We start from the raw sequence: 13435 nt of genomic DNA, 5'->3' as shown, positions 1-13435 counted from the left end.
TGATTGCCGCTTTAAAAGATACAACAGCGATTTCTTATCAAATCTCTCACTTTCTGAATCTCTATTAAATTTCCCCCCGTTGTGTTTACTCCATGTAACAATTACTTTTATTTGTCTTTTTTGCCACTGGAATTTTATACCAAATAAGGGTGAATCCAATATGTGAATGGGATAGATTCATCAGCCTTCTATTAGTATAAAAAGGATTATCTGCTTTTGTGAGAGGATAAACCAACAATGACCATAGTTACTACCACAATCATACATACTAATGCATATTTGGTATTTTAATTTGTTTTATGTGCAGTTACCAAGAGCTAAGTATCTAATACCCCTTTTACACCAAGGCATAACCCAGGTTGGACCCAGGTCAGCGTTGGTGTAAAAGAGGCCAACCTAGGTCTAGTAACACTGGTCTCCTACCCAGGTCCTGACCAGGGTTAAACACTGGTTGGAGCTGGGTCGTGGGCGGTGTCAATGGTCGCAACCCAGGTTGGGACATCCGGGTAGTGCTGAAAGGATACCAGAAGTGCATTCTGCTCTGCAAAAATCCCTATGAGCCCATTGCAGCAGTATTACATGTATGTGATTTAAACTGGTCCATTTCTCTACAAGTCGCAGCATTCTGCTCTGCAAAAATCCCTATGAGCCCATTGCAGCAGTATTACATGTATGTGATTTAAACTGGTCCATTTCTCTACAAGTCGCAGCATTCTGCTCTGCAAAAATCCCTATGAGCCCATTGCAGCAGTATTACATGTATGTGATTTAAACTGGTCCATTTCTCTACAAGTCGCAGCATTCTGCTCTGCAAAAATCCCTATGAGCCCATTGCAGCAGTATTACATGTATGTGATTTAAACTGGTCCATTTCTCTACAAGTCGCAGCATTCTGCTCTGCAAAAATCCCTATGAGCCCATTGCAGCAGTATTACATGTATGTGATTTAAACTGGTCCATTTCTCTACAAGTCGCAGCATTCTGCTCTGCAAAAATCCCTATGAGCCCATTGCAGCAGTATTACATGTATGTGATTTAAACTGGTCCATTTCTCTACAAGTCGCAGCATTCTGCTCTGCAAAAATCCCTATGAGCCCATTGCAGCAGTATTACATGTATGTGATTTAAACTGGTCCATTTCTCTACAAGTCGCAGCATTCTGCTCTGCAAAAATCCCTATGAGCCCATTGCAGCAGTATTACATGTATGTGATTTAAACTGGTCCATTTCTCTACAAGTCGCAGCATTCTGCTCTGCAAAATCCCTATGAGCCCATTGCAGCAGTATTACATGTATGTGATTTAAACTGGTCCATTTCTCTACAAGTCGCAGCATTCTGCTCTGCAAAAATCCCTATGAGCCCATTGCAGCAGTATTACATGTATGTGATTTAAACTGGTCTATAAAACAATATAACTGCTAATCTGTATTTTTGCCCTTTGCATAACAAATGCTGTATTATTAATGTGTTTCTAGTCTTTATTGTACCTGTTTGAAGCTGTGGTCAGTGAGGCATACTTTATTGTAGTAAATGTTTTGGCTAGTGTTTATGTTACAAAGGCCTTGATTAGCTGGTCATGTGACCTCAGCTGTAGTCTATCTTAATTAGACCTGCTATATCTGGTCATATAGAAGGCAGTCCTCTGCCTGGGCAGTTCTCTAACTGAGAAATCTACTAAGTGGGAAATATACAAAGTGGATTTACTTATAAAGAACAGTTGAAAAACATTGAACAACATCAACCAAGGTAAATACTATACTTATTCCACACTTTCTCAAACAATCTCCCCTTTACCTGGTCACCAACAGACAAACTATCACATCATGCTCACCACAATGCTACTTCTCATTTCATTACATGGCATACTTACCAAACTTCAACCATCCTATAATCTCCCTGACACTCACCACTCTGTACACATTGCCTCTTCCATTATTCACTCCCCTCTTCTAAACACTCATGAGCTCTTTAATTACTTCTCTACTTGTACTTTCACATCCACTTCCCATCACCAATACAAAAAACTGCAAACATCCACCTATCTCTATCTCTCCTTTCTAATCTTATTAGCTGGGGACATATCACCTAATCCAGGCCCCAACCACCTGACCCACCCAGATTTAATGGCTTCTAAGCCTAGAAATTCAGCTAACCTCATAAATATCACATGCCTCCCACCACACACCAAACAACTTACATGTGCCCTATTGAATGCACGCTCTGTTTGCAATAAATTAACATCCATCCATGACCTCTTCATCTCCCACAACTTCAATCTGATGGCAATTACAGAAACCTGGCTCACACAATCAGACACGGTCTCGCCTGCAGCACTGTCACATGGTGGTTTCCACTTCACTCACACCTCTAGGCCTGGTAACTGTAAAGGAGGTGGAGTTGGTATATTACTGTCACAAGACTTCACATACTCAGTTCTCCCACCAGTTCCTTCACTCACATTTACATCATTTGAAGTACACTCCATTAGGGTTTTTTCCCCTTTCTCTCTGCGTGTTGCTGCTATCTATCGTCCACCTGGGCTTCCCAAATCTAAATTTCTGGAAGAATTCTCTGCCTGGCTCCCCCATTTCTTATCCTCTGACATCTCCACTATCATCCTGGGTGACTTCAACATTGCTATTGACAGTCCACCATCTCTGCATGCCTCCAAACTCCTCTCTCTAACCTCCTCTCTTGGCCTCTCCCAGTGGTCCGACGCCGCTACTCATGAGGAAGGCCACTGCCTTGACCTCGTTTTCACCAGGCTGTGCTCAGTCTCTGATTTTACTAACACTCCCTTCCCTCTCTCTGATCACAATCTTATTACTCTCTCACTCTCCTCCATTACCTCAAGCTCACTGACACAGAAATCATGCAAGCCTACTCTAACCCGCAGAAATACTAATGCTATTAATTTTCCACAACTTTCCACCTCCCTGCAACAACAGCTCTCACTAATTTCTACATTTACCTCTCCTGACTCTGCTGTTTCCCACCTCTACGAGACTCTTGAAACAGCCCTTGATGAAGTGGCTCCAGCTACCCATTATACCCCACGTAGGCTTAGATGCCAACCGTGGCACTCCAACACAACAAGACAACTACGAAATCAGTCACGTAAAGTTGAACGCCAATGGCGTAAATCTCGTAATATTACTGATTTCCTCACATATAAGACTAGCTACCACTCCTACTGCAATGCTTTGGACACGGCCAAACAAACATACTACCAATCTCTCATCTCTTCTCATGCCACCAACCCTAGGCGACTTTTTAACACATTTAAGTCTCTTCTGTACCCTCCCCCTCCTCCCCCACCGGCTACCATCAGTGCACAAGAACTTGCCTCCTACTTTAAGGACAAGATTGATAACATCCGAGATGAAATGGTATGCTCCACAATCTCTAACCCTCTTTCTGCCACACCTGAACCCTCTGGCACTTTCTCTTCGTTTGAGCCCACAAATGAAAAGGAAGTATCCGCACTCTTCTTATCCTCCTACTCTACTACCTCTCCTCTTGATCCTATACCTGCACAAGTCATTAAAAATCTATCTCCTGTGCTTATTCCAACCTTAACTAAAATCTGCAATCTCTCTCTTGCTACTGGTACTTTTCCGTCTCTGCTCAAACATGCAGCGATTACTCCCATTCTGAAAAAACACAATTCTGACCCTAACTCTCTCTCTAACTATCGTCCTATCTCTCAGCTCCCATGCCTCTCCAAGCTACTTGAGAGACTTGTCTACTCTCGCCTAACAAACTTTCTAAACTCCAACACCCTATTAGACCCGCTTCAGTCAGGCTTTCGCTCTCAACACTCCACTGAGACAGCACTGACTAAAGTGGTTAATGATCTGGTAACAGCTAAGTCTAAAGGCCATTACTCACTGCTTATTCTTCTAGATCTTTCTGCTGCATTTGACACTGTGGATCACACTCTCTTTTACAAACACTACACTCCCTAGGTCTTAATGATACAGCCCTTTCCTGGTTCACATCTTACCTATCTGATCGCTCTTTCACTGTTCGCTTCTCTGACTCTACTTCCTCTTCACTACCTCTGTCAGTCGGAGTTCCGCAAGGCTCAGTCTTAGGTCCTCTGCTTTTCTCAATCTATACCTCCTCGCTTGGCAAACTAATCAGCTCCTTCGGATTTCAGTATCACTTATATGCGGATGATACTCAAATCTATCTATCAACCCCAGAGTTGTCACCAGTGGTTTTGGGCCGAGTCTCTGAATGTCTCTCTGCCATCTCACTTTGGATGTCTTCTCGCCAACTCAAACTCAATATTTCCAAAACTGAATTACTTATATTCCCGCCAACTAAGAACAGTTACCATCCTGATATCTCCATCACTGTTGACAACTCGACAATCTACCCTACCCAACAAGCTCGTTGCTTAGGGGTCACCCTCGACTCTGACCTGTCCTTTGTTCCCCACATTCAATCTGTCTCCAAATCATGTTACATGCATCTAAAAAACATATCCAAAATACGACCGTATCTCACACAAGACACTACTAAATCTCTTATCCATGCACTCATTATATCCCGCATTGATTATTGCAATAGTCTCCTAACTGGACTTCCCAAGAACAGACTCTCACCACTGCAATCCATTTTAAATGCTGCTGCTAGGCTGATCTTCCTTGCAAGACGCTCATCGTCTGCTGATCCGCTCTGCCAGTCCCTCCATTGGTTGCCTGTATATTACCGTATTCAATATAAAACACTTCTACTTGCATATAAAGCTATTAACCATACTGCACCAGCATATATCTCTGCACTTATCACACAATATCTCCCATCTCGACCACTCCGCTCTGCACAAGATTTGCGTCTCTCATCTGAGCGGATCACTAGCTCCCATTCACTATTACAGGACTTTCATCGGGCTGCTCCCATCCTATGGAATGCCCTTCCATGCACAATTAGACTCTCCGCTAGCCTCCAAACTTTCAAGCGTTCCCTGAAAACTCACCTCTTCAGGCAAGCCTATCATATTTAAGTTCTACACGCATAACCCTCTGAGGCACTTATGTATTATATAGCTTCCCTTCTGGACTTGTAACTTGTTGGGACTGCTATGCTATTACTGGTGCCTGTCCTTGTGTTTCCCTCCTATATCCCTATAGATTGTAAGCTTGCAGCAGGGCCCTCCTACCTCCAAGTCTGTCTGTTGTTACCCAGTTTGTTTTATCACTGTTTACTATTGTAAAGCGCAACGGAATCTGCTGCGCTATATAAGAAACTGCAAATAAATAAATAAAATAAATAATAAGTGCTGGACGCCTTTCCACAGTGCTCTGCAGTGGCAAAAGACAGCAGCCAGGAAGGATACGGGCAGTGCACACAGAAATCATAATTGGATAAAGTATCATTTATATTATTATTTTTTTTATTTGGGGGGGGGCTGTTATTAGTCTATGGATTTACAGTTCGGAACAATAAAAAAAAAAAAAAAGAGATATCTGTACCTGGGCAAAACCATTTTGGACTGCAGGTGGGACAGATATAAAATGTGCATTGAGATTTAGACTGAGGAATGGCAGCGTCTAGCTTGATTCTAAACTTCAGTGCAAAAACAAAGCTGGCCAGTATTAGTTCACTAAGTTTGCAAAAGCAGATGATATTTTCCTGCCTACAAAAAAAAAAAAAAAAATAAAAAAAAAAATCGACCCCCTCTTGTTTTGCAACATGGTTTGTTCCAGGGGGAAATTGCTCCTTTTTGACTTACTATTATTTTGACTGTACCCTATCTGTCTATCTAGCAAACTACTCGTGTCCTCTATGAGTTGAAATACTGTCACTGACCACTAGAGGCCACTCGAAATACCAAATTATGCCTTTGGGTGCTGAAAGATGTTAGAACAGAAAGTAAAAGCAATTTTGCAGGGAAACTGATCAGATTCAAACCCGCTTGATATGGAGAGAGGGGGCTGTGAAGACAGTGATTAAGTAGGAGCAGATAGGGACTGGGGGTGGGGTAGAGAGTTGGTGGACTTAAAAAAAAAAAAAAAAAAAAAAAAACCCGTCACAGCTCAATGTGAAAGTAAAAACTTTTGCAGCTCAAAGTGAAAGTACTTGGCAAGGTTTTAAAGCTCTCCCCCTTCCTTTTTTAAATAGGCAAGTAATAATTGTGGAAGTTATCTTGAAAACATGCAGAAAAATGGGAAAAATGCATGTTGACTTATAGCTTGCATCGACATTTTTGTCAATGTTGACTTTGTGCATGTTAACCTTTTGGTGTTGACCTAGCCACTGTCTATCCTATGATCCATAAACCTCCTCAGCAATGGGCACCCACATGTGTGGTGTGCAGGACATCACAAGCAGGGCCGTCTCAACATCAGTGAGGGCCCCTGGGCAAAATAACTTACTGGGCCCTCACTGATGTTGAGACTGCCCTGGCGCCCGGTGCTGTGCCGCTGCCGGGGCTGTGCCGCCGCTGGGGGCATGGCAGTGCGGGGAGGCTGGCGTTGCTCTGCGCTTCCTGGTGTCTATGACGTGGTCAGTGCTGAGCGACCTTGCCAGTTCTCTCTGCACGCACAGCTTCATCTCCGTCTGCTGCCCTCGATGGTCTCTGAGACGGAGTGGGCCAGCATGCGGATTCTCCCCTGCAGGTATCAGGTGAGGCTGTCGCTGTCTGCTCTCCTGCACAGTGTGACACAGGGCAGAGTCCCCTCCTGAGGGGATCCGGGCAGTGGCAGCATGGAGCTTGTAGCGATATGCTATGTGCCAGCGGGAAGCACTGTTAAATTTAAAAGGCAGTCTTTTCAAATTCATCGCGCTTCCCACCCCACCGACAAATAGTGCTACAAGCTGTCAGCTGCCCGGATCATCCCCACTGCCGTGCCGTGTGCCACCCGCCACCGTGCCGTCTTTCCCATTGGGGTGGACCCTTAAAATCCTTGGGCCCCTGGGTCACTGCCCATTGTGCCCAATGGGAAAGACGGCAATGGTCCCAAGCTCATGAAGTTGAAGCTAACCGTTCAATTTGTGATCATTTCCCTTCTTACACATGCAGGGATGGATCTCTGCCAGTATGTGTGCCCTTGGCTCCAGCAGCGGTATCATGAAAAGGTGCCGAACCCCTGATTCCTGCCATATGGGGGTTCTGGGCTATTGTAAAATTGGCCAGGAGGCATATGAAGGGGCTCTGAGTTCGATATGGAGAAAGCATTGCCTGATCGTACAGCATGTTCGGTTTTTATAATAAGGGGGAGGGCACTAAATTTTCACCCTGTGCTAAACTTGCTCTAAAACTAGCCCTGCCTGCAGCAGCCACGCCAATCACATGACACTTGGCATGTTGTAAATAATACCAGCTTAAGGAAAGGACAAAATGATAAAAGAATGCTAATATGTATTCTAACAGCGTCATTTAGGATTAAAAAAAAAAAAATAAAATAATCGGTACTTGTTTCCTAGGACGGCCACAATCGCGGGCATCGTGTACCTTTAAGTTAAGGTACACGATGCACGCGATGGACCCGATTTCCTTTGAAATCAGGTCCATTTTGCCGGCAAAGGGAAAACCGCGGGCATCGCGTCGGTCGCGACCATTAACATTGGCCCCGACGCGACCGACGCGATGCCCGCGATTTTGCCATAGGCTTCAATGTTAAAATATTTTTTAACATTGAAAATCGGGAGCATCGCGTCGGTCTTGTGCCATTATAATGGCACAAGATGAGATGGACTTGATTAAGTCCATCTCACATAGTAAAAAATGTGAAATGGGCCAATATGACCCATTTCACATTATATATGTCCCCGTCGTCACCCCACAATTGACGTGAACCCGTAGCATGGCGAGCGCAGCGAGCCTGCGAGGGGCGGCGGTGCGCGTCCTCCGACCTTTTCATTCCCCTACTATCCACGTCGGCATGGAGTTGAGAATATAAAGTGTGGCGAGCGCAGCGAGCCACCAAGCCCGAAGCGTGGCGAGCACCGCGAGGGGACGCGTATACCTGTGAAGTTATACGCGTCCCCTTGCTACGCTTCAGGCTCGGTGGCTCGCCACACTTTATAGTCTCAACTCCACGCCGACGTGGATAGTAGGGGAATGAAAAGGTCAGAGGACGCGCACGCTCGCCACGCTTCGGGTTGGCGTCAATCGTGGGGTGGGGTTTACGGTGTAAAATTGGGGGTCTAGAAAATATTTTACATTGAATCCAATGTAAAATTGGGTCCCAGGGACCCTATTCACATTTGATTCAATAAAAAAATCGGGTCGGTCGCATCGCATGCGACCGACGCGATTTTTCCGACACGACCACCCCGATGGAAATCGGAGTGGCCGTGCTAGGAAACAAGTAGCAAAAAATTTTTTTTTTTTACGTGATTGTAGCTTTAATTTGTACTAGTAACAGGCTGGCAGACTTGTTACATTGTTATTAAAAGGGATACAAAGGAAATCAAAGTATACATGTGCCTTGCTTTCCTACAAAACGTGACTTCATATCGGACTGAAGCATTTTTCAGTAACAGTAGCAGAGAGAACCGTCAATCAGGGCAAAGTCTACCTTGCGCGTGACAGCAGTACGGAGAACATCTGCCAAAGTTGGCTCAGCTATCAGATACAATTGTGTTCTCTAGTGCACCTTAAATAATTGTGTCATCCTCATGTTTATTTCTCAATCTTACTTTACAAGATCAAAAGTCCATGGCATGCTGGTGGTTCACACACATAAAGAATTCAGGTTGATAATGAAAATGTTTATTACGAGTGAATAATATCTTTATGGAGTCACCTCATGTGTGCAGGTTGAGTATCCCTGATCCAAAATGCTCAGGAGCAGGAGAATTGTGGATACCGGATTATTCCGTATTTCAGAATATTTTTATATTTCAATGATGTACAGTATCTTGCAGTTTTGTTGTACAAACACATGAAACACACACAAATATATTTTATTTGTGCATAAAACAAGGTTTCAAAACTATCTCAAGAATGAATTTGATTGCCAAGCAATCATTTGCTTGCACATATTTAGTGCCAGTTACATATCATGTCCCCAGTAGTGCCAGTTACATATCATGTCCCACGTTGCGTCCCATGCCCGATGTCGTGCTGGGTACACATTGCCTAGTGTGTATCCAGCATTAGATGGAGTTCAATTGAAGATGGGATGTGGCCCATGGCAACCAATCAGTTTATATCTATTTTTTTTCTATGCTCCCCATATGCACCCCATCATTCTCCCAGTGTCAAATTTGAGCACAACCCTGCATGCAGTCTGCGGTATACTGTCATTAGTTCTAGAGCAAGAAGGTCCACAAGCATTGGGTCAACAGCATTAGGTCGAAATGCTGAAAGGTGGACATCTGTCTAGGTCGACACAAGCATTAGGTCAACAGTCAAAAGGTCGAAATGGTTTTTTTCACTGTTCACAATGGGCCGACAGGCTGTATTTCATGCCCTACCATCCACTAGGGCGTGCTGGGAGAATAAAATAGTGTGGTGAGCGCAGCGAGGCATTGTGCCCTAAGCATGGCGAACGCAGCGAGCCATGCAAGGGGACGCAGTGCACTGTAACCTGTGTCCATGTCGACTGTGTCGACATTCAGGTAAAAAAGTAAAAAAGACCATGTCGACCTTTTGACTGTCGACCTAATGCTTGTGTCGACCTAATGACCTGTCGACCTAAACCCATGTCAACCTAATGCTTGTCGACCTTCTTGCTGTAGACCTAATGATCTACAGGCCCTCTTTGGTACGGAAGTGTAATGGGTGGGAAGAATTGTAACATGTGATAACTCCCGGGACCCACTCTACTTGACGGAGGAAGTGCCCCTTGTAAATCAGGACAAAACGGTTACGGATAGAGAACCAATACAGGTATAAAAAGAAATATATACAGCATTTAAGAATCGAAGGTTTCTGCGCAAATATATTTATGGCGCATATGTCTATTACTTTATATAGATGTATACTGTAAAGAGCCGTCTGTCAGGAGAAGGAAGAGAGACAAAGAGGGATTAGGGAGGCGTCATTGCAGCCAGCCATTTCTGCCAACCTTATGCTATTCTGTTGTAATGATAAACAACAGGGTGTTTGTTAAGAAATAAGTCTTTGTACACTGACATATAATTGCTTAGCAACCTCGGCCATGGAGAAGTGCACTAGATTACCTCAGCAACCATAGCACATTGCCAATTGCAGTGGTTTATTGCATGGTAGCACATTTTATCATTTTAATTAGGTCTGGACTTGTTGTGGAGCCAGGAGCTTGACGTGTGAGAAGGTCCGGGAAGATCTAACGTGAATGTAAGTGCGCAATAAAAAGAAGTCAAAAGAAAAAAAACATACAAAGCGTCTCACTTTCCTTTCTCTGCTATCTAAAGTGGTAAGCCCTGGAAACGTTGCATTACACATCAAAGATACAGAAAGAAAAGAATGTGATTTAGACAACTGGACTTGTACATCAGGGGCCTGATTCAGGTTGACTCTGTAATCGCAGCTAATGGAGTCCCAGAGGGCTGGCCGCCATCTCCCCACACTATGCGAGGGGAGAGGTTATAAAAAAATAAATAAAAAAACACCCCCCTCGTGTGACCGGAACAGGAGAAATCATTCTCCTGGGCTCGCAAATATAAGTCATTGATGACTGACTTATATATTCGGGCTCCAGGACAAAGACAGGGCAGGTGGCAAAAGTCATGTGACACAGCCCTCGGCAGCCTGCGTCACAGCCACATTAACATGGGAACAGGCAGTGATTGCAGGGGGGGGGGGGGGGGGGGGGGGGGGGGAATGCTGGGCATTCCCATGTCAGAGCACCAATAACCGCCCTGCCCCCCCTCCGTAATGGAGGACAGCAGTGAATTTTCCACTAGGCACACATGGCACAGGCCTATGAGCTCTACTTGCTGGGGGAGAACACAGCTCAACAGGTTCCACTGCACAAGATCCCTGCTAGCACAGGCAATTATTTTTTTCATTAAGACTTACTGGCAGAGGGTGGGAGGGAATGGTTAGCATGTTTTGGTGCGGGAAGTGGTGCTGGGTGATGATTGTGGGGCTGCTTTGGGAGGCAGCACCAGCCCCCTGCCTGCAGTGCATCACCACTTTCCAGCTGGGTTTACTGGAACTGAGCCCCAGTGGGTCTCACGAGGAGTACAAACACCTCTGTCAGCAGATTTAGCGGCATAGTGTTGCCCCAGCCTAGAGCAGACAAGGGAGGTTCAGCGGCAGAGTGTGGCCCCTGCCTAGAGCAGACAGGTGAGAATCAGTGGCAGAGTGTGGCCCCTGCCTAGAGCAGACAGGGGATATTCAGCGGCAGAGTGTGGCCCTCGCCTAGAGCATATAGGGGAGATTCAGCGTAGTGGTTGTGTGAAAGCTGTATACAGAGAGGATATAGACAGTAATGTGCATAGTGTGGGAGAAGACATTCGGCCAAATGGAATAGCCTTTGAGTTCGGTGGCCGAGCGGGATGCCAGCCAAACTCTGATATTTTTTTAAAAAGGGCAATCATTAACAATGCACGGCATCACGTACGGCCACCGAACTCAGTCGCCCCCCCCCCCACACTGACGGCACCGGGCAGAGGGAAAGTCGCCCAGTGTGTATGGACCTTAGCACATTATACTCACCATACTCTGTGCCCAGCATGAAAACTTTATTCCTACCAAGCCCTCTTGTAAATAGTCCTATGCCAACCTTAACCTACCAGCCATATCTGACACTTCCAATACCAAAGGATATATATTTCTTACATATTAGAAGAATCCCAGAATGATGTCATCATTATCTCAGTAATATTATAAGTATAAATTTTAAAGCACTGTACAGTAAAGGAAGACAATAAGCAAATGCTTCCGTATGGTTTAAAATATTAGCCAGGAACAGGATGCAGTTAATTTAGGAGAGCCGCTGGCACCAGGTCAGAGGTTCCAATGCACGTTTCGTCATATTACGACTTCTTTGAAAAAGTTATATGATAAAATTGCATTGGAACCTCTGACCTGGTGGTGCCAGTGGCTCTCCTAAATGAACTGCATCCCGTTTGAGCAGTCCCGCTGCCGGCTCCCTGCTCTCTGCTGCAGCAACTGAAAAACCCCTGGCTGCATGCACAAGCCTGATGACGTCTTGTGTATTACACAGACTGAGGCCTTGAAATAACTTGTATGATAATAGCTGTGTAATACAGACATAACAGGGTGAGCTAGGGATAGACTCCTACACTTTACAGCCTGATGCAGGTTGGAGGTCATCACACCTTGTCACAAAAGAGCTGTATACATCTTTGGTTTATGTGTTTGTTTATGTTTAACAGCCATAGTAAAAGGAGATGCCAAAGTAACATACAGTCGCTTAATACTGGTGTGCTGTAAAGTATACCCGCAAAGATAGAGATAAGGCGCAAGTTCATCCCAGTCACCTGGAGACAAGTTGAAGTTTAATTACATAGCACTTTCAGACAGTTTACAAGGACGGAGTCCGTAGTGGGACGATGGCCGGTGGGTTAGTGACTCATGATATTGAGTCATCTCCAGCATATCATTGTTTACTGGTGGGTCCAATCTCACAGTCCAGCAGCAGTGGTGAGTGCACCGTTGAGTTTCCCTGCCCCTATTGCAGTTGTAAGCAGAGCTCTGGGACAGAGCCAGTTAACTGTGCAGCAGCAGCGGGAGCACCGTAGAGCTTCATTGGAGGAGCAGCGGTCACACATGGATCCTGCTGTAAAACCACACAGGTGCCCCTTCAGGGCTTAGAGCCCAGAGGCAGGCGACTCCACTGATTCTGGAAGTTATACATAAACAAAGAAGAGAGACAGGCAATGGAAACAGTGGCAATCAATGGCAGTGCTTACCAGTGTGCAGAAAATGCATTGGCATTGTGATATTGTGGTCATTTGTTCCACAGGATATTCTCCAAGACAAAGTTTGCAGGAAACCAGTGGATCTAACGCCAAATCCCACGTTGGCCTATACCTTGCTGTAGTCATGGCAGATTAACCTGCAATCAAAAAAGGAATATAAAATATATATATATTTACTACACATTCCAAAGCACAGTATAAATACTTACAAATATATAACCTACTTATATGGTATAATACATACAATATAACCTCGGGGGGTGTTAGAGATAATGAGAGGGGTGAGAGGTAGGGTGTTAGAGAAAGGTGAAAGAGCAAAGGAGAGGGATGGGGTTACAAGCAGGAGTAAAAGAATGTCAGGGAGAGACTGGGTGTCTGGGAAAAGAGACAGGTAGCGATAGATAGGGAGAGACTGTCAGAGAGAGGGAAGAAAGAGAGGGGAAGCATGGAGAAAGAGAATGACGGGTGGGGGAGGGAGAGAGAGAGAGAGAAAGAGAGAGAGAGAGAGAAAGAAAGCGAGAGAGAGAAAGAAAGCGAGAGAGAGAGAGAGAGAGAGAGAAAGAGAAAGAGAGAAAGAAAGAGAGAGAGAAAGAAAGAGAG

At 44.9% G+C, this 13435-nt stretch overlaps 1 protein-coding gene across 1 annotated transcript in view; it reads right to left on the bottom strand.

Moving 5' to 3' along the window:
• Positions 1–12971, bottom strand: part of LOC146055749 (putative E3 ubiquitin-protein ligase RNF144A) — a 35820-nt gene extending 22849 nt beyond the window's left edge. Inside the window, exon 1 of the mRNA XM_083168306.1 lies at positions 12827–12971. Within this exon, the coding sequence (XP_083024432.1) occupies positions 12827–12961 (135 nt within the window). The 5' untranslated portion in view covers positions 12962–12971. The remainder of the gene's footprint in view (positions 1–12826) is intronic.
• Between the last annotated feature and the right edge of the window lie 464 nt (positions 12972–13435).

The sequence above is a fragment of the Crinia signifera genome, unplaced genomic scaffold (assembly GCF_055691185.1).
Source record: "Crinia signifera unplaced genomic scaffold, ASM5569118v1 HAP2_SCAFFOLD_552, whole genome shotgun sequence".
NCBI classification, from domain to species: Eukaryota; Metazoa; Chordata; class Amphibia; order Anura; family Myobatrachidae; genus Crinia; species Crinia signifera.
The sequence above is the reverse complement of the archived record's forward strand: the minus strand, read 5'-3'. Positions and strand labels throughout refer to the sequence as shown.